Source organism: Lissotriton helveticus, chromosome 7, assembly GCF_964261635.1.
Source record: "Lissotriton helveticus chromosome 7, aLisHel1.1, whole genome shotgun sequence".
Classification (NCBI taxonomy): domain Eukaryota; kingdom Metazoa; phylum Chordata; class Amphibia; order Caudata; family Salamandridae; genus Lissotriton; species Lissotriton helveticus.
This window is the reverse complement of record NC_136068.1, coordinates 1,571,379,895-1,571,403,921: the sequence shown is the minus strand read 5'-3', so window position 1 is coordinate 1,571,403,921 and position 24,027 is coordinate 1,571,379,895. Positions and strand designations below refer to the sequence as shown.

At 45.5% G+C, this 24,027-nt stretch overlaps 1 protein-coding gene across 5 annotated transcripts in view; it reads right to left on the bottom strand.

Annotated features, from left to right (window-relative positions):
* Positions 1 to 24,027, bottom strand: part of DKKL1 (dickkopf like acrosomal protein 1) — a 1,301,767-nt gene that overhangs the window by 510,192 nt on the left and 767,548 nt on the right. For all 5 annotated transcript variants that reach the window (XM_078655082.1, XM_078655084.1, XM_078655085.1 and 2 more), the window contains one exon: positions 4,395 to 4,487. In XM_078655082.1, coding sequence (XP_078511208.1) covers positions 4,395 to 4,487 — 93 coding nt within the window. The remainder of the gene's footprint in view (positions 1 to 4,394; positions 4,488 to 24,027) is intronic.

Genomic DNA, 24,027 nt, shown 5'->3' with positions numbered 1-24,027 from the left:
TCTTTGGTGCATAGGCAGCCAGTGGAACTGTTTTAGACATTTTGTCGCCGAACTGTATCTACTCTCATTGCACACCAGTCTAGCTGCTGCATTCTGTAATACCTGCAGGCGTTTAAAAAGATAATCTGGCGTGCCGACAAAAAGTGCATTTCTGTAATCCAACCTGCTGACCAGCAGTGCCGCGTGATGGATCTCCTGCTGTCCAGAGGGATCCATGGAAATAGTCTTTTTATGAGCTTAAGGGTGGCGAAGCTTCTACCACACAAGATTCGCACGTGGTCTTTCATTGACAAGGTGTTGTCAATAGTGATGCCCAGGTTTTTGACGTACTGTTTTGGTGCTGGCGCCATGCCCAATGAGTGGGGCCACCAGGACGAATCCCAGATGTGATTGGCTCCGCTGAGAAGCAGGATTTCTCATTACTCCGCATTGAGATTTAGGCAATGCTGTGACATCCAATTTGCCATCTAAGTAAGACAATTATTGTATTTGGTTCCGGTGTCATCGTGCTGATTTCCAATGGCTATTGTCAGTTGGGTGTCGTCCGCATAGGAGCAAATTCCAAAGCCCCATTTTGTGCCAATCTTTGCCAAGGATGAAACATAGGCGTTAAATAATGCGGGGCTTAGGGATGCTCCCTGCGGAACTCCACATTAAGATTTTTTGGAGTGGAAGAAAAGGTACCCAGCTGTACAGTTTGGGTTCTGTTACATAGAAATGAGCTCAACCATTTCAGAGCCTTAGCATGTATTCCTTTTTCATACAGTTTTTTCAGTAGAAGCCACCGACAGGTCAACAGGATCATGGCTACAGCCTTTCCCTGATCCAACAGTGATCTTACATTGTCTAGGACAGCCAGGAGGGTTGCCTCCGTGCTGTTGGTGGCCTTGAAACCTGTTTGAGGGGGATACAGCAGCTCATTTGATTCTAGATAGTTGATTAGCTGTCTATTGACAAGTTTCACCAGAACCTTGGAGAGGTAGGGAAGCTGTGAAATTGGCCTGTAGTTGGCTGGATTGTTAACATCAGATCCTACCTTTTTCAGTAATGGAGTTACTAAGGCTTGTTTCCAGACCCCTGGAAAGGCCGCTGTCTCCAGTGATTGGTTAAGCAGCTGTGTGATGTAAGGGCAAGGAATAGGTGTAAGTTGTGAGAAGATAAAGTGCGGACATGGGTCGAGAAGGGATCCAGATCTGACTTCCCCATTGCTGTGGCAATTTTGTTTACTGTAAAAGGGGCGAAGCTATCTAAATGCGCAGGGCTGTCTGGGTGAGAGTCAGTATTTTCCCAGTTGATGGTATTTTCTGGGGGGATGTTGTTAAATGACAAATAGATCATATCTATTTTATCTGTGAAGAAATTACTCATTTTTTCACAGCTGTCTACTGAGGGTGGCAGAGTTTGAGACATGCAGGTTGGCTTGCATAGTTCGCGTACTATTTTATAGAGCTCTTTTGCCCCATGCCCCATCCTCCATAGCTACAGTTGGCGGAAAGAGCATGCCAGTATCTGGGGTAGTGTAGAGTCCACTGGCCTCCCCAAGTTCCCCATACCATTCCATCTGCTCTGCAGAAACATTCTGGTGTTCTAAAGAGTCCATAGACCCCTCCCAATTCTCTCTGTGCCTAAAATATCATCAAAATGTTCAGGCGACAACTTACAACCCCTGGGTTCAATCGACATCGGAATCAACGTCTGACTCTGTGTCATCAGGGAAAAATGATGGGGCTGGAACCGGCGGTGCGCACTAGCAGCCCCGAAATCACTGACTTTGGGTCCGATGCCGGGGAAGGTTGCGATGGCACGACTCGCGCCATCCCGGACAGGGATCGGACCCCCGAGGTCCCACCGGCACCGTGGCCGGAGCTGGCGGTGTTGAATCGGATGGGACCCTACCGACCCCAAGGGGCAAGAGGGCTCACCAGAGGGGTCAGCCCGCTCCAACACATGGCGCACGGCCTCATAAAAATCTTTATTATGAGCGGGGGTCACTCTGGCTCCCGGTAAGAGAGGGGGGCGCAAAGTTGACCCTGGCTCCGGCTCTGCAGAACCGTGCTTAGAGCGTTGGTGCTCCTTACCTCTATAGTGACGGACGGCAGTGGAGGCGAAGACAAAGTCCACTTGGACTTCTTCTTTTTCTTACGCCTCTTCCCTGAGTGTCCCGATGACCTTGAGTGGGATGAAGAGAACTTGTTTTTCGAACAAGACCGGGACCTCCTCTGAGTCTCGCTGGCTGGTGTCTACTGCCGGGGCGCAAGGAGCTTCATAGCCCGCTCCCGCAAGGCCTTCAGAGCCATTAGCCCGACAGTCCAAGCACGACTTTGAGTCCTGATCGCGTTCAAGACACCATAGACAGAGTAGGTGAGGGTTGGTTACCGACATCTGTCAGATGTCGGTTGGTTACCGACATCTGTCTTCCCCCGCTTTGTGAGCTTATCAATCTGTCTCTGTCCTCGGGTTCCGTACCTAGCGCCTGGAAGCAGGCGCAGGTAATTCCTATTTTGAAGAAATCTACCTTAGATCCCGGAAAAGCTGAAAGCTATCGTCCCATTTCTCTCCTCCCGTGGGCTGCCAAACTGACTGAGGCCCACGTAAATGCCACTCTTGCAAACCATCTCCATTCTGCGAATATTTTAGATCCCATGCAGAATGGCTTCAGACCCGGTCACAGTACTGAGACTGCGCTCCTATACATGGCTGAACATCTTCGCATGTTGGTTGACTCGGGTCATACGGCGGCACTTGTGCTTCTCGATCTAAGTGCCGCCTTTGACACTGTCTCCCATGACATTTTACTCCAACGTCTGGTTGAGGTCGGGGTAGATAAGTTGGCCCTTGATTGGTTCAGATCTTTTTTATCTGGTCGCTCCTTCAGGGTCAGCATTCCCCCCTTCGAATCTAAACCACATGCGATTGCCCAGGGAGTACCACAGGGATCGGCTCTAAGCCCCACCCTATTTAATCTTTATGTCCAGCCGCTAGCTGATGTCGCCATGCGTAGGAACCTTTCCATCGTGTCCTACGCAGACGACACCCAGCTGGCGGTTGCGATTAGTGGGGCTTCCGATCTCGAGGCAGCCAAGTTCCGTGAGGGACTTATCTCTGTGGCACACTGGATGAATGACAATTTCCTGCAATTGAACGCAAAAAAAACCGAGGTGCTCATTGTGGGAAAGCAAATTCATCTGTGGGATGATAGCTGGTGGCCTCAAGAGCTCGGGCCCACTCCTATCCCTGTTACTGAAGTAAAAAATCTTGGGGTGTGGTTTGACTCCCATTTGAGTTTCACCACCCATACTAAAAAGACCGCTGCTTCATGCTTTGGGACTTTGCGTCAGCTTCGGTCCACCTTTAAATATTTTGACGCTCCCACTCGCCAGCTTATTGTGCAAGCCATGATCCTGTCCAAACTGGATTATGTCAGCTCTCTTTTTCTTGGAGTCAACCAGGCTGAGCTCTCTCGCCTCCAACGCATTCAGAACGCCGCCGCCAGGGCTCTGGTTGGCCTGCCCAAATTTTGCTCAGCCAGGAAAACCATCTATAAGCTTCATTGGCTCCCGGTGGCACAGAGAATTAAGTTTAAATCTTTGATCCTAACTTTTAAAATCCTTAAACTTTCTTCCCCTCCGATCCTTCAGCATCTCATCTCTCCCTATGTGCCAGCTCGCACTCTGAGGTCCTCTGCTCTTCATCTTGCTATGGTTCCTCGTTTTAAGAGATCCAGGACTGGCGGACGTTCCTTTCAAGTTCTTGCCGCCAAGCTGTGGAACTCTTTGCCTGTGCATATTCGTGCCATCGAGGGGCTTTCCGCCTTCAGGAAGGCAGTAAAAACCTTCCTTTTCCCCCTGGTCCCTTAGTTATGTTTGCTGTGTTGTGTTCTCTGTCTCTGTCCGGTTTTTGGTTGTGGTCTCGCGCCAGGACGCCCCTTTGCTGGGGCATCTGTGCGCGTAATAAATCCGGTTAACATAACATAACATAACATAACATCATCTGGTGAGAGGCACCGCATGGTTTAAACCCTGTCTTCCTTGAAAACACATGAAGAAAAAATTAGGAAGTCAACAAAAATTAAAAAAGTCCTTTCAAAAAGAGACAGAGAGGTAGCTCTTTTCCGGATTGGTGCAGAAATGGTGCAGAAAGAAAAGAATTGATGTCCACGTGACTGGGTGGCGCCTATATAGGTGATGTCATAACCAATGTTAACGACACTAAAGATGTCATGGGGAGCTGAATGGAGCCACCCGACGGTGCACGCAAGAGTTATTGCTCAAGCAAATGTTTCTGGATCTAGCCTGATGCCTGGGAAATTCAAAGGTAAGGAATAACCTGTCTATTCCTGAGGAATTACAAATAGGAGCCTGGTGGAAGATATAATAACATTCTACAAGCCTTACCTTTCCCAACTCAGCATCACTGTGGTAGTTTTGTTTAATGGAGGCCACTGTCTTGTGTGAAAATATCATATCTCCTGTCTTGTTGTCAGTCACCTGCAGGATAGAAGAATAACAGGACAAATGTTGGTCTGATGGGTTGTGTCTTGCAAACAATTTCGTTGGATTACTAGTTTTTCATACAGATTTAATCAAAATATATACACATTTTAAAAACTATTTAGAAGTGCTAATATATTTTTCATATTATTAGCTATTGTATATACAAAATATATATTTTTTTACCGTGCCAGAGCTATGCAATAGCAATTTAGTTAATTAATTAACTAACTAAACATCCATGCCCACTTTCAGCTGTACATCTCATTCAAAGAGGCAGGAAAATAATTACTTCTCCTATCATCGTTGAACGCTTGTTCTGATATTCTCTCGAGCAGGTTTCTTGTCTGAACCACTCCCCTAGTAACTCTAAAAGGAGGAGATTTGAGGATACCACTGAATAGCACCTCAAACTCTGAAGGACAGCCTAACCTAATTGAGCCTGTGCCTTGTCCTGCTCACCCAAGTACTAATCCTGGGTTAGGAAATGTAAAGAGGCCTAAGTAGCTGCCTTTGAAATTAAAAGACATCAACACACCAGGCAAAAGAACAGAGATGGCATATTTATTCTCACATAATAAGCCTAAAAACCTTCTGGAGAATTTCCCCCTCCTAATTATTAGCAATATTTGATGCAAAAGTAAATCCATGTGGAATTGCATGGTGGGTACTCAAACACTCATTTTCCAGTTTCCACTTCCCTAACTCCACACACTGCTTTGGAGGAGACCTTGATCCAGCGCCTTTGCTGTGCATCACCCGCCTCTTTCTTTTCATGCAGGTATGAGATAGTTAGGCAAATCATATAGAATCTGTGGAACAGTCAAATGTATAGGAAAAGCAGGTAATATTTTAGAACTAGACTGCTCCACTTCATATTCTAGGCTTACAAGACTAGGAGGGAAGGAAAAGTTGCTTACTTCTAATCCTAGATCTCCAGGGGAATCATCATCAAAGTCATTAGTATTGAATAGTCCTTCCCACGTGCAGGGAACCTGGAACACTTTTTAATATGATGTATATATATCTGTGTGTACATGTGTAAAAGCTTTGTACACATGTACACACAGCTTGTACGCTGACAAGGTAGCGTTACGCTGCATAAGCGCTTCGCGCTTCTTATTGCTGATTGCTAATTTTAATTACTCCTGTTTACTATTTTCGTTTATCTTGGTTCTTATCCCTTGATTTTAGTCGCCCAGCTACCTGCACTGTAATTGGTTTGGCACCGCCGCTGGAGCGGGTCCGGTTCTGGGGAGGGGGTCGCTTTGATTTTGGCCGCCATCTTGGAGCGGAGTGATGGTGTGTTCAGGCGCTACTACTGGCGAGCGCTCTAGTGCGCAGGAGCTTCTCTGGGACAGCTACTTAAGGCGAGTCGCTCCAGTGCTCATCCTGACAAGGTAGCGTTACGCTGCATAAGCGCTTCGCGCTTCTTATTGCTGATTGCTAATTTTAATTACTCCTGTTTACTATTTTCGTTTATTTTGGTTCTTATCCCTTGATTTTAGTCGCCCAGCTACCTGCACTGTAATTGGTTTGGCACCGCCGCTTGAGCGGGTCCGGTTCCGGGGAGGGGGGTCGCTTTGATTTTGGCCGCCATCTTGGAGCGGAGTGGTGGTGTGTTCAGGCGCTACTACTGGCGAGCGCTCTAGTGCGCAGGAGCTACTCTGGGACAGCTACTTAAGGCGAGTCGCTCCAGTGCTCGTCCTGACAAGGTAGCGTTACGCTGCATAAGCGCTTCGCGCTTCTTATTGCTGATTGCTAATTTTAATTACTCCTGTTTACTATTTTCGTTTATCTTGGTTCTTATCCCTTGATTTTAGTCGCCCAGCTACCTGCACTGTAATTGGTTTGGCACCGCCGCTTGAGCCGGTCCGGTTCCGGGGAGGGGGTCGCTTTGATTTTGGCCGCCATCTTGGAGCGGAGTGGTGGTGTGTTCAGGCGCTACTACTGGCGAGCGCTCTAGTGCGCAGGAGCTACTCTGGGACAGCTACTTAAGGCGAGTCGCTCCAGTGCTCGTCCTGACAAGGTAGCGTTACGCTGCATAAGCGCTTCGCGCTTCTTATTGCTGATTGCTAATTTTAATTACTCCTGTTTACTATTTTCGTTTATCTTGGTTCTTATCCCTTGATTTTAGTCGTCCAGCTACCTGCACTGTAATTGGTTTGGCACCGCCGCTTGAGCGGGTCCGGTTCCGGGGAGGGGGTCGCTTTGATTTTGGCCGCCATCTTGGAGCGGAGTGGTGGTGTGTTCAGGCGCTACTACTGGCGAGCGCTCTAGTGCGCAGGAGCTACTCTGGGACAGCTACTTAAAGCTCCCCGCTTAGCGCAGCGGTAACGCGCAGCGGGGGCGCCTTCACTTAGCCTGAGTCGTGCCAGAGTCCTGCCCGTCTGCGCCCGTCCGCGCTCGGTCGTGATGGTCCGGTGGTGACTCTGTCTATCGTTAGTTACTGCACGATGCCCAGGTATACTAGGGAAGCCCTTTTGTCCATCAATCGGGGATTGTCACCATGTGATGGGGCCCGCGTCTACTCTTTGTGTGGCCCTTATCAGTGTGCATGTGGTAGGTGGCGGCTTGAAGCCCCTGCCCTACCAGGCGGTGTTGGAGTTAAGTCTGCCATTGGTAGCAAACATCCCCTGCACCATTTCACCATCTGGAACCTGAATGTGAGGTCGCTGGTTAAACACCACCAGGACATAGCTGACCTCATGGCCATGGAACCTCCCGATATCTTCTGTCTGACAGAGACTTGGCTTCAGGACTCCGACGCAGCTGTTCTTAACCTGGCTTTTCCTTCTGGGTATTCAACGTATACGCTCAATCGCTCTTCTAGGGGTGGAGGAATTGCGCTTGTCGTTAAATCCTGCCACCCTTGTGCCTGGAGAGTTCAAAATATAGCGGGCTGCGAAAGCGCCTTGTTTAAGGTCTCTGTTACATCTCACTTTACCTTCTCAGGACTGCTAATTTATCGTCCACCGGGCAGCGATGTGGCATTTAGGGAGGCTCTCCCTGATGCCATTAGCTCGCTGGCAGTAGGGTGTGCCAATTTCTCTATCCTAGGAGACCTGAACCTCCACTTCGACTCCGTGGCTCTACCCGCAGTGGGCGGGGTTGTGGCTGATCTCGAGGCCCTCCAATTACTGCAATTGGTCTTGGATCCCACCCATGTCGTTGGACATATTTTGGACCCTTTTTTTTCAAATTTAGCAGAGGTAAAGGTGGCCTCCCCTCTTCCTGTGTCTTGGACAGATCACTCGCTGGTGACTATTCATTGTCCACTGCCAGAGGCCCCTTTTAAGCCCTCGATGCGAGTCCTGTCTAGACGGCTTTGGAGCAAATTAAAATTGGAAGACCTCCACCGCCTCCTTCTTGAAGACCCACTGCGCGCAGCGGAGAATGTGGAAACTGGCTATGACCATTTTTGTGAATGGGTAACCAGAGCCCTTGACTCACTTATTCCCATGACATTGAGTAAGTGTGGACCCCGCGACCCCAGTCCTTGGTACAATGGCACATTGCGTGCGCTGAAAAGTTCTTGCAGACGTGCAGAGAGAGACTGGCGGAGAACGTATGATTACAGCAAAAAAGCCTTGTATAGGGCTACCGTCAAGTCCTACCACCGAGCCGTCTGTAGAGCCAGGGCTGCTTTTTATGCCCTGGAATTTCGTAACAGTCCGAATCCAGCCAAAACCATCTTCAAGGCTCTCAAAGACCTTGTGGCCAAAAAGCCCCCTACTGATGTTATTGGCTCCAACACTCACTGTGAAACGTTGGCGACCTTTTTCCTGGGGAAGGTTCATACCATCCATAGAGCCTTTCCTACAGTTATGCATACAGACGCCGGGCTGCACACTCTGCCTAGACAGGTGGTGTTAGGCTCCTTCCCCTGTCTTACCCCAGAGATTTTTAAGACTCTGGCCCTTCAAGTTAAATCCGGGTCTCCGGCAGACCCGCTCAAGCCAGCAATGTTCAGAGATCTGACACTCTCTAAACCAGTCTGTGATCTGATTAACATCTCGCTCACGTCTGGCTGTGTACCTTTAAAGTGGAAGCAGGCAGTGGTAATGCCCATATTGAAGAAGCCATCTCTCGACCCTAGTAAATCGGAGAACTATCGGCCGATTTCGCTTCTCCCGTGGCCAGCCAAAATCGCGGAGGCGTATGTCAACAATGCCCTTTCTGACCATCTCTCGCGTACTAACACTCTGGATGACACACAGAATGGCTTTCGAGCTGGCCACAGTACGGAGACAGCACTTCTATTTATGGTTGAGCATTTGCGGGCGGTGCTCGACGCAGGTCAAACGGCGGCGCTTGTTCTATTAGATCTGAGCGCCGCCTTCGACACCGTCTCGCATAGGATCCTCCTGCAGCGTCTCGAGGAGGCAGGTGTGACTGGCACTGCATTGCAGTGGTTCCGATCGTTTTTGGCGGATCGTTCTTTCTGTGTGGCTGCCCCGCCCCATCAGTCCAAATTCCATACTCTGACGCTTGGGGTTCCGCAGGGTTCCTCGCTGAGTCCCACGTTGTTTAATCTCTACGTGAGGCCGCTGGCTGAGGTCGTAAGGCACTGCGGTATGACCATGGTGTCATACGCGGATGATACTCAGCTAGCGGTCACGATCAGCGGGGACTCTGGGGTGGAGGCCCCAAGATTCAGGGACGGGCTACGGGCGGTGGCCAGTTGGATGACGTCCAACTGTCTCCAACTGAATGCCAAAAAAACAGAGATTATGGTCTTTGGCAAACAGACGGAACTTTGGGGCGATACTTGGTGGCCCCCTGAGTTGGGTCCCACCCCCACTCCGGTTTCGGAGATTAAAAATCTGGGGTTGTGGCTGGACCCCACCCTCTGTTTTGTAGGCCATACCAAAAGGATGGCGGCCTGCTGCTTAGGCATTCTGCGTAAGCTGAGACCTGCACTCAAATTTTTCGATGCCGCGACCCGCAAACTTGTGGTTCAGGCGACGCTGTTGTCTCGGCTGGACTATGCCAACTCCCTTTTTATAGGGTTAAATCAGGCCGAGCTCACCCGCCTCCAGCGAGTGCAAAATGCAGCAGCCAGAGCAGTGATAGGCCTTCCTAGGTTTTGCTCTGTCTCTCACACCCTGCGTGTTCTCCATTGGCTGCCTATTAGGCAGCGGATCCACTTCAAGGTGCTTTGTATGTCCTTCAAGATCTTAAAAGGCCCCTCCGCCCAGATACTGCAAAACCTTTCGTGTCCCTACATTCCCGGCCGCTCTCTTCGTTCCTCGGACCGTGAATTAGCAGCAGTTCCACGTTTTAAACGTAGCCGAGCCGGGGGACGTTCCTTTCGGGTGCGGGCAGCTAACCTGTGGAATACCCTTCCTTTTGAAATTCGGACCCTTGCTGACTTGCTCCCTTTTCGTAGGGCTGTTAAAACTCTTTTGTTTCCATAGCGTGCGTGTGTGAAAGCCATGTGCATGTTACATTACATGCATGTATATATATATATATATTCACTGAAAGTGAATGCCTGTATGGGCGAATAAGTGTGTGTGTGTGTGCGTGTGTGTAGCTGTGTGGGTGAGCGAGTGACTGTGTGAGTGGCTCTATGGGTGGGTGAGTGTGTGTGAAAGGTTGTAACGGTGACTGGTAGCTGTGTGACTGGCTCTATGGGTAGACAAGTGTGTGTGTGTGTGTGTGTGTGTGTGTGTGAGTGACTGTATGGGTTGACTGAGTGGCTGTGTAAATGGCTCCATGGGTGTAAATTACTGGGTTTGTAATTGGATGTATGGGTAAGTGAGTGGCTGTTTGACTGGATGGGGTAAGAAAGTGGGTGTGTGAGTGGCTGTTTTGCACAGTAAGTATTTGTGTGAGTGGATGTATAGATCAGTGAGTGGGCATGTGAGTGACTATACTGATTTGTGAATGGGTATGTAAGGGTTTTTGTGTAACAATGAATGGATGTGTGAGTGGCTGAATGGGTGAGAGAGTAGCTCTGCTAGTAGCTTTATGGGTGAGTGAGTGGCTGTGTGAGTGGCTGTATGGCTGTGTGATTGGTTGTGTAAGTGGCTGTGTGGGTGTGTAAATGGGTATGTGTGTGGTTGTATGGGTGTGTGAGTGGCTGTATGGGTTTGTGAGTGGGTGTGTGAGTGGCTTTATGGGTCTGTCAGTGGCTGCATGGGTCTGTGGGTGTCTGTGTGAGTGACTGTATGGGTGAGTGGTTGTGTGAGTGGGTGTGAGTGTCAGTAGTTGTAAATGTATAGGTCTGTGAATGGGTATGTGAGCGGTTGTTTGGGTGTGTGAGTAGGTGTATGAGAGGTTGTATGTGGGTATGAGAGGATGTGTGAGTGGTTCTATGGATGATGTTATCACTGATGTCATCAGTGATGTCAGTTACGATGTCATCACTGATGCCACTGACCATTTCATGAGTGATGTAATATTTGAGGTCATAAGCAGTGCATTCTGGGGGTGAAAGTTATAGTTAGTGAAATCTGAGCCTGACTATAATGTTCCCTTTACTTGGCTGCCCAACTGGTCACAATTCATAACTGGGTGTTTGCTGGTAGGGAAGAACCAGCCTTTAGGGTGGATACCCACTCGATGGGACATTCAGGATACCCTACGGTGCTATACTGTAAAATGTTGGAACAGCAGATGCCACCACACAAGCAGTGGTCCATGCATGGTGGGGGGACACTTAATGTTTTTGGGTGGGAGGAGAAGGTGACGAAGAGGACTCCACTATGGGAAAGTGATCTCCTAAAGAAAGTAGGGAATTTGCGGGGATTCCACAAATGGGGTCTTCTGGGTATAGAACACCCCAGGACATATAGAGTTGTCAAGCAATAATCTCTTTTGATTATCTAAATGTAGAATACCAGAAGTCTGACTCAGAAACGTTCCTTTATTTGCAGCTTGGGCATGCATTGCGTGCTCACATCCTAGAAGGTTACAACTGCGAGAGTCCTCGTCTCTGGAAGGCAGGTTCCTGTTGGAACCAATGCCAGAGAAAGCCACCTCCTTGATATATAGAAAGATTATGAACAACACACCAAACCCACTAGGGGCCTTGCCAGAGGCATGGGAAGCAAATGTGGGAATGTTGGAAGATGATGATTGGGTGGAGGCTATTCAGAGTCCTAGAGAGGTTACTCTAAGGGCATGCTTCTGCCTTTTATAGCTTTGTATCCTCCAAAGATCCTATTCCTCCAGAACACTCATACATTGGTTTGGACGCTGCAATAGACCAATGTACGAGGGGTTGTCGGGAAGTGGGCTCCTTCTTCCACATTTCATGGGCCTGTCCAAAAATCCAGCAATACTGGGAAGAGATAATACAAGTTATGACTTGTGTAGCAGGCCAGATTATTCAATTGGAAGCTAGGTGGCATATACTGTGTGTGACGCGGAAAGAAGTATGACCGAAGTATCTCAAAATATGGCTGATGGTTGAGGCCGTGGTGGCAGATCGACTCCAGCGGGTAGAGGATTGGAAAACTGATCTTGATTGCTACTGTGCAGCCGAAAATGTGGTATTCCAGAGTCGGGGTTGCCCACGGAAATGGGAAAGAGTCTGGGGCCAGCGGCTGGTTATAGGGGCTACTTAGGATTCTTCTTTGTGAAAAATTGTGTTGGTGGGTTTGTGTGAAAACTGTGGGATTTACTATCACTAGTTGAAGTTACTGACACTGGAGAAGATGATATTGCTTTTACATCCGCACATAATGTATTAGGTGAACGTGCCAAATTGGGATTTCATGTACTCATGGTCGATCATTTCCAATGTATGACTGTTTCTGTGCAGCTGAGCATATGTTTAATGAAAAATATTTTTTTTTTAAACTATAACCCTGTAACCTTTGCTTTTTTAGTGAATTTCTTAGTTATTTTAAAATTCTACTTCCAAACTATAACAACCCTATAACCTTTGGTTTTTTCAGTGAATTTCAATGTTTTTAAAATGTTATTTCTTAACTGTAACTTGTAACCTTTGCGAGTGGGTATGTGAGGGGCTGTATAGGTAAGTGAGTGGCTGTGTGGGTGTGTGAGTGACTATGGGTGTGTAAATGGTTGTGTGAGTGGGTGTATGAATGCATGTGTGGCTCTGTGAGTGAGTGCGTGAGTGGGTCTGTGAAAAGGTGCATGGTCTGGTGGTGAAAGTGGTATAGTTTCCTTAAGTATGCTGCAACCATACATTTGGAGAATGTTTGTGGAACTGCTTTTAAGTTGAACAGTAGGAGTTTGAACTGATAGTGTTGGGATCCTACTTTGAAACTGAGAAATGTCAAATGTTTTGTGGAAATTGGGATGTGAAAGTAGGCATATTGAAGAGCAATCAAGCGCATCCAGTCTCTTAATGCAGTTGTGGGTAGATCTGAACATCTCTTTTCGTATATATTTGTTCAATACTTGCAGATCTATAATAAGTCTGTACTCCTCTTTTGGTCATTTATTTCTTACTAGAAAGTAACAGGAAAAAATCCCCAGTCTCTTTTGGTGAAGTGGAACATCCTCTATAACTTGTTTTTGTAACTGAATGTTGACTTCTTTCTATAACAGGTCTTGTTGATATTGTGATGTTCTTGTTGGTGAAACAGAAGGAGGAGTAGATCTGAATCAAACTGAATATACATTCCGAACAATATTCAAGAAACATGTGTCTTTTATTATTGAACTCCACTCTTTCAGGTAATTGGTCATACTTACCCTAACCGGATTGGGTGACAGAGACAGGGGAGGTGATGACTCATTTTTTTAGTGGAAGCTTTTCCTGTAGATGCAGTTTGTTGTTGCGATCCTCTCCCACTAGATGGCTTGCGAGAATGGTAGTCCGATCATGCCTGCTGTTGAAGCTGTTGAATCCAGTGAGGGGTTGAACCTTCTGTGGAAAAAATCACCTGGTTTTAAATCATATGGTCTGTATCTTTTGCGAAATTCTTTCTTCTTTTTCAGACCTACATCTCTGAGTGTAACCATTTTGTTCTTCATTCTGGACATCTCCTCGTCTGCCCAAGTACCAACCAGGGTGTTACCCAAAAATGGTAGGTTCATGATTCTATGCTGCACCTCTGGTTTTGAGCCAGTGAGTCGTAGTAGGCAAGAAGACCTCCTTGCACAGATGCCATGAGAGTAACCATTTGCAGGTAGGTCTGATGCATCTGCCGAAGCACTTATGATCTGGTTGGATACTAGGTCACCTCCATTCCCAGAACCAGTGGAAGGAGTGGCCTTGCCACTGTTCTATGATGCAGGGTAGCAGTCGTAGTTCGAAGGTCAATGTTCAGTTTGTTTGCACCCCTAATAAGGACATTTTTAATAGTCAAGAAGCCATCCACTGGAAACTCTCTGGCATGAGGTGTGTCCGTTAATGTAGGAGAATAGTCCCGCACTAAGGAGCGAGAACGTGTGGACCATGAGGGGGATCTTCTTCTGCTATGTCTGGAAGTAGAACCATGAGATCTTCAGGATCGTGAGGTGGATATGGTTCTAGATATTGTCTTGGATCTCAAGTGAAAACACAGTGGACTCTTTCAACTGTGAGGAGGCTTATGCATCACATGCATGCTCCTTAGAAAACCTGAAGGCATTGTAGGAGGGGCTGATTTTGTGCCTGGTGATAACCTAGAGGTAGGGGTCCCATTAGGCGATGGTGTATGCGGCATGACTCTAGAAGGAGAGTATGCCCTTGAATACTCGGAATCAGAAGTATGAGAGATAGATCTTTTCTGTAAACTCTCCAAACAACGCGTTAAGATGTTCATCGGTGACTGTGGGTCTGGATGGAGAACAGTGCCTTGATTCAGCCGAATCAATTTGCAAAATCGGAATCTCCGTCAACGGTGACCCTGGTCTTTCTACAGCATAAGGTGGCTCTTTCATGTTGATTCGATCCGCGATGTCGACTGCTTTTCCTCAGACATTGTAAGAGCTTTTTCTGACGTCCTTGACATTAGCCCTTCGACATCGATGAATGTCACATTGAAGTCGACCGAGACGCCGATGCGTGTCTTGACACTGACAAATTGTGTTTTCTGTCTGTCTACAGTGACTGTGACAGCATTACATGTCTCAACGTTGACGAATGGTGTTTTCTGGCCATCGACGGTGGCAGTGACGGTGATGTAAGTCTCGACATCAGATGTTGTGCTTGCTCTGATGTCGAATGATGAGCCAACCCCATCTTCCACAGTGTCTTCAAAGCCGAAAGTGAACCTACTGGTATTTTTTCAGTTCTTGACATCATACCTTCGATTGGGAACGTCTTTTCTAGTGTCTCTCACAAGATCTACCACTGTGAGTGTCTTCGGGATGAGAGGCGCACTCTTTGGAGGAAGACTGATGTTCCTCAAGGCTTCTTAATGATACAACTGTTCCTCGCTCTTGGAGTCTATGAAGCATGAGCTTCTCCCTGGTCTGCAGAGTATGCCTAGATAGCTTCTGGCAGTGGGGATGGTACTCAGGACGAGAGAAATCTGGCAGGCAGACAAAAAAAGACTGAGTGAGGAGGAGTCTGTGCTTTCTTCTATCCACAGGAATGGCACTTCACAAAAAGTGAAGGCATTCCTGACCGAAATAATATTTTTTTCTGTCAGAAAAAAGGTTCTCTGTACTCTAAGTACTGAGTACAATTAAATGATGTTAATTTTAAAAGGTGTGAAACATTTTCTTGACAAACTGTAAAAAAAAGCAGAGTTCAGTGCTCCAGGATCCTAACAGTAGAGGCCGGAAAAATGAACCGACCTAACTGTCTTTCTGTGAGGCATGATGGATACATGGGGTACTGTGAGGCTCTTAAAGGCTAAAAATGTCTCAAATTCCCTTTCCTTTTAAATAGAGGTTTGTTAAAGATTTTTATGTGGGCATCTTTTTTAAGAGCATCATTCTCTTAAAATGCCTTTCTTTAACTGGCTGATATATAAGTTCAGCAGTGGAAAGTGATGCTGAAGCAGACCCAAATCGTGAGACAACCTTGGGGTTTACCAAGCTCTCCTTGGCACAGGAGGTCGATTGCCTGTGCCAGGATCGTCGCGAAACTTTGCGATCACACAAAGCGCGCACTCCAAAAAACAGCGGGCAAACCACAAACGCTGGCAACGCCGGAAATGCCGCATCAGGCACATCAAACGGCAACAATCAGAGCAAACAAGGCTATTGGAAACGCAACCAAAGGAAAACACGCAAAACGAAACAAAATCAGTGATTAATCTCACAAACTTGATACTTACTCCGGCTGAAACTGCTGTATTGAACTTAGGACTATCATATTGCCCCCCGTGCAACATGAATTATGCAGATACCCGTATGGATGTTTATAGATTTACAAGAAAACTAAAACTTAAAAAGTTTTTTGAACAACACCCGAAGAAAACTAATCCATCGGAAACAGTATTTAGTCCAATTTTTGCTAGCAGTCAAAGCCAGGCAACCTTCAACACTATCTGGGACTTACAAAAACAATCTTCTTCGGGCAATTTGAGGGAAGTTCCATTAGAAGAAACTGAACAACGGATTACACTGTTTAAGCCTAAATCAACCTTTCAGCCAATTATGGCTCATGACAATCTGGATACCTTTCAGGAGAGTGTAGTGCGAGATATAAAACATCTATATATCACAACCAACAAGAAGAAATTTTATATTTCCAAACAGAACCGATGTTATAAACAACTGGTCACAAAACTCAAACAGGACCACAACATCATTGTGAAACAGGCCGACAAGGGCGGGAACGTGGTCCTTTGGCCTAAAGACATGTACCTCCAACAAGCGGAATTACAACTAAACGATGTGTCGTGTTACCGCAGAAGTAATCTCCAGATTGTCAAAAATACATGGATGGAACAACATCAAAAGCTTCAAATATGGAGAAGTGCAGGGCTTTTAACACATGAGGAGTTCAAATACCTCAAAAAAGAGTATCCAGTTATCCCTTCCTTCTACTTACTTCCCAAAGTTCATAAGGATAGTGAAATACCGCCGGGTCGCCCCATCATTTCAGCCATAGATAGCTCCTTAGAACACGTTTCAAAATACATCGACTTCTTCTTACAAAATCATGTTAAGAATCTTAAATCCTATGTCAGGGATTCCTTTGACTTTTTGAGCAAAATTGAGGCATTTGACTGGGAAGACAACATGATACTTATGACTTTGGATGTTTCATCCCTTTACACTTCGATCAGACATTGTGATGGTCTTAAAGCCTTGGACTATTACCTGAACAAGGATTTACCTCAACCAACGGCACATAATACAATGCTAGTCGAAATGACTAAAATGTGCCTTGAACAGAACTTTTTCATTTTCAATGGCGCAATATACCATCAGGTCAGGGGTGTGGCGATGGGGGCCTGCTTCTCGCCTAGCTACGCGTGTTTGCACGTTGGGCTATGGGAGGAGCAGGTCCTAGCCAGGGAACACCATGATATTTTTTCTAACAACATTGTTTTATATTTGCGTTACATTGATGATGTTTTTATCATTTGGAGAGGTAACCAAGATAGCGCCAGGGCTTTTGTTGATTTGATCAATTTGAACAGCGTTAATCTTAATTTCACTGTAAATTTGAGTTCTGATTCCATTTATTTTTTGGATGTTGAGATATTTGTGAAGGATTTCACCCTGAATACACGACTTTACAGGAAGCCTAGTGCGGGTAACACTATCCTGCACTCCAATAGCCAACATCCGGCTCACCTGATTCGGAGCATTCCTTTTGGGGAGATGCTCCGAATCAGGAGGATCTGCAGAACAGATGCCGAATGTGCGGCTGCACAGGAGGCATGCAGAATACGTTTCCTGGCCAGGGGTTATTCCTCGGAAAATATCATGAAAGCGATCAGGCGTTCTAATCTAGTGAGCAGGCAAGAGGCATTGATTCCTAAATCTAATAACATCAATTTAGAAGCTCCATTGACAGGTGATGGGCAAGTAAGTTCTCCACGACTGATTTTGACTTTTAATCGTCAACATGGGGCCTTACGTAAAATTGTAAATAACAACTGGAATCTGGTCCGTAGTGACCCAGTAATTGGTCACAAAATAGACACTAAGCCAACTTTGACCTTCAGAAAATCTCCTTCAATGTCAAAGATCTTGGTCAGTAATACTCTGGAGCCCAATATTTCTGTAACTTGGGGAGTATTAAAGAAGGGCTTTAAGGTCTGCCCACAATGTAAAGCCTGTAGATATGGTACCAACAGGACCCATTTTCAAAGTCCCTTTCAGCAACATCCCACTGCTATTTCTAAATGGCTCAGTTGCAAAACTGAGTATGCCATTTATGTGTTGGAGTGTCCGTGTGGGCTCCAATATGTGGGCAGCACTAAACTGCCCGCCCACAAACGGATACTCCAACACATACGTGCAATAACTGGACATGATCAGAACTATCCGGTTGCCAGGCATTTTCAGGATAAACATCTGGGCATTCCTGACAAACTCCAATTCTTCTTAATCGACTGTGTCGAGCCATCGAGGAGGGGAGGTGACCGTGAGGCCAAACTCCGCCTCCTCGAGACGAGATACATTTTGGAGCTCAACACTAAAAATCCTAACGGTCTCAACGACAGGGAGGATCTCTACACCTGTCTATAGGATTAAGTAGTTTGCCCACAAAACCTGTCCGGATAAATTAGATAATCGTTGTTCTAGATCTGTTGTTCCCAATCCGTATGTGTGTATATAGAGATGAATTCATTCTTTTTAACCTGAAACTATATTGTTATTTGTCCATAGGATTATTGGTACTGGTCTTATTATATGGTAACTTTTATCTAAATTGTTTGCACTATAATGCTATATTTGCACCATCACTTTATGCACTTTTCTTGTCTGTTAGTCATTTATTGTGACTCGCCTATGGGCTTTATTCAGATACTTATTATCATATAACTTTGGAATAATGCTGCTACTTCATACAATGAGCAATTTACTTTTAGAATACTCAATAGGGCACAACATAATAATGAGCTGATGCTCATATTGTACATAGATAATATTTATCATCATGTATATATCGTTATGTTGCCTTTTGTTTTTTACTATCATTGGCCCTGTAAATATGCTCTCTTGTCTATGAAATCGGTTTACATGACATCAATGACTGTGCAATTGTCTTTGAAAAAATTAAGTGCTATATTTTTGCATTCTTTGATTATTTGCACTAGTGCAGCGTTTTACTGCATAGTATTTTTTCCAGGTCTATGACAAACCTTATTGCACTGTCACTTTAAATACTTTGTTCACTATGCGCAGCCTGTCATGTGATCAAGCCTCCCTGGAGGCGAAACGCGTCATGGCGGCAGCGCTGGCTTCACGGAAATAAATTATCCTGCACCAGCACTTCTGGGTCGACTCTTTGTTGCTGGAGACTTTTGGCGAATTGTTTCTCTTTTGCCTAGAAGTGACAATATTCGAAATATATATATATATATATATGTATATATATCTGACCCAGTTGAATGCATAGTGTGGTCTTTCTGATGCACGTCCACTTTGCAATATGAGGAAAAACGATGGCTGATTAGTCGGAAGGATTATGGGTAGTTGCCGGGAGGGAGTATCCCATATATCTATATACATATATATATATATATTTTTTTTTTTCACGGAGAAAACCATAGGTTTCAGGGATGTTATAGTAAGTTGGACATTTCACTCGTACAACACCAGAGAAGTTCTGCCGTTATAGTTAGTTGAGCTAACTATAACTCGCCCCCGCAATGCACTTTTGATGATGTCACATATTACATCACTCATAACATGGTCAGTGACATCACTGATGACATCTCAAATGATATTACTGATGACATCACTGATGACATCATCCAGTGACTGTGTGTTTCTGTAAAGTTTTAATATATATATATATATCATGTGATCAAGGCAGGGATCTGCCAAAACGCGTCGTGAGGGATGGTGGCGTTCTGAAATAAACTGAAGCACTTAATTGGGTCTGCCTCGTCTTCTTTTTACAAGTCCGAGTGGAAGTTGTGGCTGAAGCGAGCATTATTGTATATATATATATATATATATATATATATATATATATATCAGCACCAAATCACCTCCGTTTAGGGAGCCCCCGACCCTGCAGGGCGGCCTCTTCAAACCGGGCTCTGAGATTCCCGGCAAATTCCACAGTGACTTTTCCTCAGTAGGTCTGGCGGCAGCGTGTGGGTCATGCTCCCTTATTTAAACATCACCAAATCGCCTCCGTTTAGGGAGTCTCCGACCCTGCAGGGCGGCCTCTTCAAACCGGGCTAGGAGATTCACGGCAAATTCCACAACGTGAAGCACCAAACAAGAGGCCCATTTCAGTTGTCAGAGAACATTTAATTGAGCATGAGGCACAGCATCCTGTAGTCCCAACTAGTTTCGGCGCAGTGAGCCTTGATCACGGGCAGGAGATAAACAGCCATAGTGCCTGTGCCTACAGTTTTATAACATTTTTTTGGTCACCTGACAGATAAGGCATCAAAATCCCAGAATGCATCATGATATGCGGGTAAGTATTGGAAAGTTCGTCATGTTTGCTGGTGATAAAATGCAATTTTCAGCACCCTGATGCATACATAATAATGGGAAATGTTAATCCAAGTGGTAATCATGCAGGATTCCTAATAAAAGCAAAGTGCTGAAATAACGTCCTACTCGGTTTACATGCCTCAGTCGTCTGAACGATTGGAGAGGGAAGTCATCCCCAACCAAATCCCTTCCAGCGCTGCTGTTCGTTTTGCACAGTGACTTTTCCTCAGTAGGTCTGGCGGCAGCGTGTGGGTCATGCTCCCTTATTTAAACATCACCAAATCACCTCCGTTTAGGGAGCCCCCGACCCTGCACGACGGCCTGTTCAAACCGGGCTCGGAGATTCCTGGCAAATTCCACAACGTGAAGCACCAAACAAGAGGTCCATTTCAGTTGTCAGAGAACATTTAATCGAGCATGAGGCACAGCATCCTGTAGTCCCAACTAGTTTCGGCGCAGTGAGCATTGATCACGGGCAGAAAATAAACAGCCATAGTGCCTGTGCCTACAGTTTATAACGTTTTTTTGGTCACCTGACAGATAAGGCATCAAAATCCCAGAATGCATCATGATATGCGGGTAAGTATTGGAAAGTTCGTCATCTTTGCTGTTGATAAAATGCAATTTTCAGCACCCTGATGCATACATAATAATGGGAAATGTTAATCCAAGTGGTAATCATGCAGGATTCCTAATAAAAGCAAAGTGCTGAAATAACGTCCTGCTCGGTTTACATGCCTCCGTCGTCTGAACGATTGGAAAGGGAAGTCATCCCCAAACAAATCCCTTCCAGCGCTGCCGTTAGTTTTGCACAGTGACTTTTCCTCAGTAGGTCTGGCGGCAGCGTGTGGGTCATGCTCCCTTATTTAAACATCACCAAATCACCTCCGTTTAGGGAGCCACCGACCCTGCAGGGCGGCCTCTTCAAACCGGGCTCGGTACGACTGGGCAACTCCAAGTTGCCCAGTCGTACCAGGCACACCAGAAGAAAATGTATGAGTATGGGGAAGCGGCTGGTAGATTATTGGCCTTTCAAACTAGACAGAGGACAGCTAGAAATAACATAACTAAGTTACAGAATAATCAAGGGCAGTATGAGACCAACTCCACAAACATTGTGAGGGTTTTGAACATTTTTATCAGACAAAATATCAAGCAGATCTCACCGATTTGGTGCAATTGCCTACCGGGGCTGGGTGTACAACGCTGAGTAAGATCGATGAAGCTATACAGCTAGAATTAGAAGCAGAATTTAAGCTGGAACAAATAATGACTTCTGATATTTTTTTATCTTCTGGGAAGGCTTCTGGACCAGATAAAATTCTAATTGAGCTTTATAAGCTGCTTGAACAAGGTCTGGCTCAATTATTAGCCATCTCTTTTTGGATGTGCGATATGGAGGAATTTCACCCATGTCGTGGCAGGAAACTGATATAAGAATCTACCACAAGAAGGGGAAACCATCAGAGCTGTCCAGTTCCTACCGCCGAATCTCCTTGATAAACTCTGATGCCAAGATTTATTAAAAGGCTCAAGGTGACCGGCTGCTGAGGGTCATAGCCAAACTAGCACGACCATGGCAGCATGGCTTTATACCAGGCCGAGGAACTACCAATCAATTAAGATGAGGATCTTGCTATTGGATACAGCATAGGCAAATGGGAATAAAATGGCTGTGATCCGCTTAAGATGCCGAGAAGGCTTTTGATCGTGTATCTTGGCAATACCTATGGGATTCGGTTGCAGAGCGCGGATTTGCCCCTCGTTCAATTACAGCCATCGGGGCGATGTATTATAGTCCTATCGCAAAACTACAGGGGATGGGAAGATCATCTGGGGCGTTAGAGGTAGATAGGGGAAGAAGGCCATGCTCCCCAATTCTCTTTGCTATCTACTTAGTCCCTTTTATTATTCAAATGCTCTTGAATCCCAGGATTAAAGCAATAATAACTAATGGTTACGAAACTAAGGTATTGACCTATGCGTACGATATTGCTATCATTACGCCAGAACCAGAGATATCAATTAAAGAAATTGAGAGGATGGCGGAGGAATTTGGGAGCAGATCGAGATATCTGCTTACTAAGGACAAAACACAGATAATATGTACTAAGCATTACAAAATGCAAGATCAGCAGCAGATTGAATCAGTAGTATATAGGGGGATAGGATAGGATCTGATCTGGATGCATTATGGTCAAATAATCTTGAACCAGTGTTGGATGATGTAGGTAGTGACCTAAGGCAGATGGACAAATTGCAGTTAATTATAGTTGGTAGAATCAATGTATTGAAAATGAAAGTGTTACCAAGAATATTATACCTGCTCCACTCTAGCCCCCTGGAACTGACGGCTACTGCAGTCCAGAAAATGGATTCTATGGGGTCCATTATGATGTCGGGCGGATTGCCTCCGCCAGGCTGGCGGTAGCCACCGCCGGCCTGGCGGAGGCAATCCGCCCGACATCCATTGCCAAATCCCCCCCCGCCATATTAGGATGGCAGGGGGGACCGCAGCGGTGAAAATCACCGCCCGCCTGTTTTCCGCCCCGGTGGCCTTGCGGCCGGGGCGGAATATGTTTAATATGGTGGCGTTGTCTGTTAGACACCGCCAGCCATATTACAATGCGCATTCTGGCACGCCTTTCCGTGGCGGCAATGCCGCCACGGAAAGGCAGGCGGAGTCCCCCTGCAGGGGCCCGTTGCGGGCCCCCAGGGACTCCGTGGGGGTGGGGGGTGCACATGAGGGGTACCTATGGTACCCCCCTGCATTTCAATGCACAACATAACAGGCACCTTGCGGTGCCTGTCATGTTGTGCATTGAAATGCACAACGTGCACTTTACACATGGCAGCGGGCGGAGATTTCTGCTCCGCCCGCCGCAATAGCACCCATACAGGATGCGCCCGCCTGTGTGGCGGGCGCATCCTAATGCCCTGGTCGGGACCCCCGCCCTTAAGGCGGGCGGTCCCGAGTCCCGATGTGATGGCGGGCGGACTAAGTCCGCCCGTCATCATAATGGACCCCTATGTTTCCAAACTTTGTATGGCATTAATAGAAAACTAGGCCTGCCCTAAGATTGTTGACACTTTCGCAGGATCGAGGAGGTTGGGCTGCCCCTATTGTGCTATTTTATTATTGGAGAGGGACTTTACAGAAGATGGGGGCCTTGCTAACAACAGGCAGGCCCACAAAGGAAAATGACCTACCCTCTATCTATCACTTAGCCATAGGCAAGGAAGCTATTGGTTTGTTTTTAAAACAACTTGAACCCAGTTATTATAAAAAGGACCCGGCTCAAATGCCTAAAAGAGACCTTGAAGGTGTGGACTAACGTCATTAGAGCATTGAAAATCCCAAAATATAATGGATATATATATTAGCCAAGGTGTATTAGGTGTATTTAAGGGTAATCAGACATAATATAGAAAATTTAATAACGAAAAGACATAATATCGAAGATTAAATATCGTAGGTACATAATATCGAAAAAAAGAAATATCGAATACAGAAATATCGTATTTAGTATATTGAATAATATATCGAAAGTAAGTATATCGTGAGAAAAAATATCGACTATAAAAAATATCGTATAATAGTAAAAAAAACAAAAATAGAGTAATGTTTGTAAAAAAAATATTTAATTATTAAAAGTAATATAGAATAAAAAAATATATAATTAAAAATATTATAAATAATAAAAATACATATATAGTTTTAGGTGCGGGTTATTGGGTTTATAGGGGGTAAGGGTGGGGAGTGTTTTTAACTATATGTAACAAATTAACCCAAAAAAATATTCATTATTTGAAAATATTGTAATTTTGACTTATTATAATTATAAATTCTTCAAAAAAATAATAAAAAATATTAAAAATACTTTCTAAAGATATATAGTTTTAGGAGGGGGTTATTGGGTTTATAGGGGATAAGTTGGGAAGTGTATTCAAATATATGTAACAAATAAAAAAAATAAAAAAATATTTTACAATATTACATTTTTTACTGATAATAAATATAAATAATTTTAAAAAATAT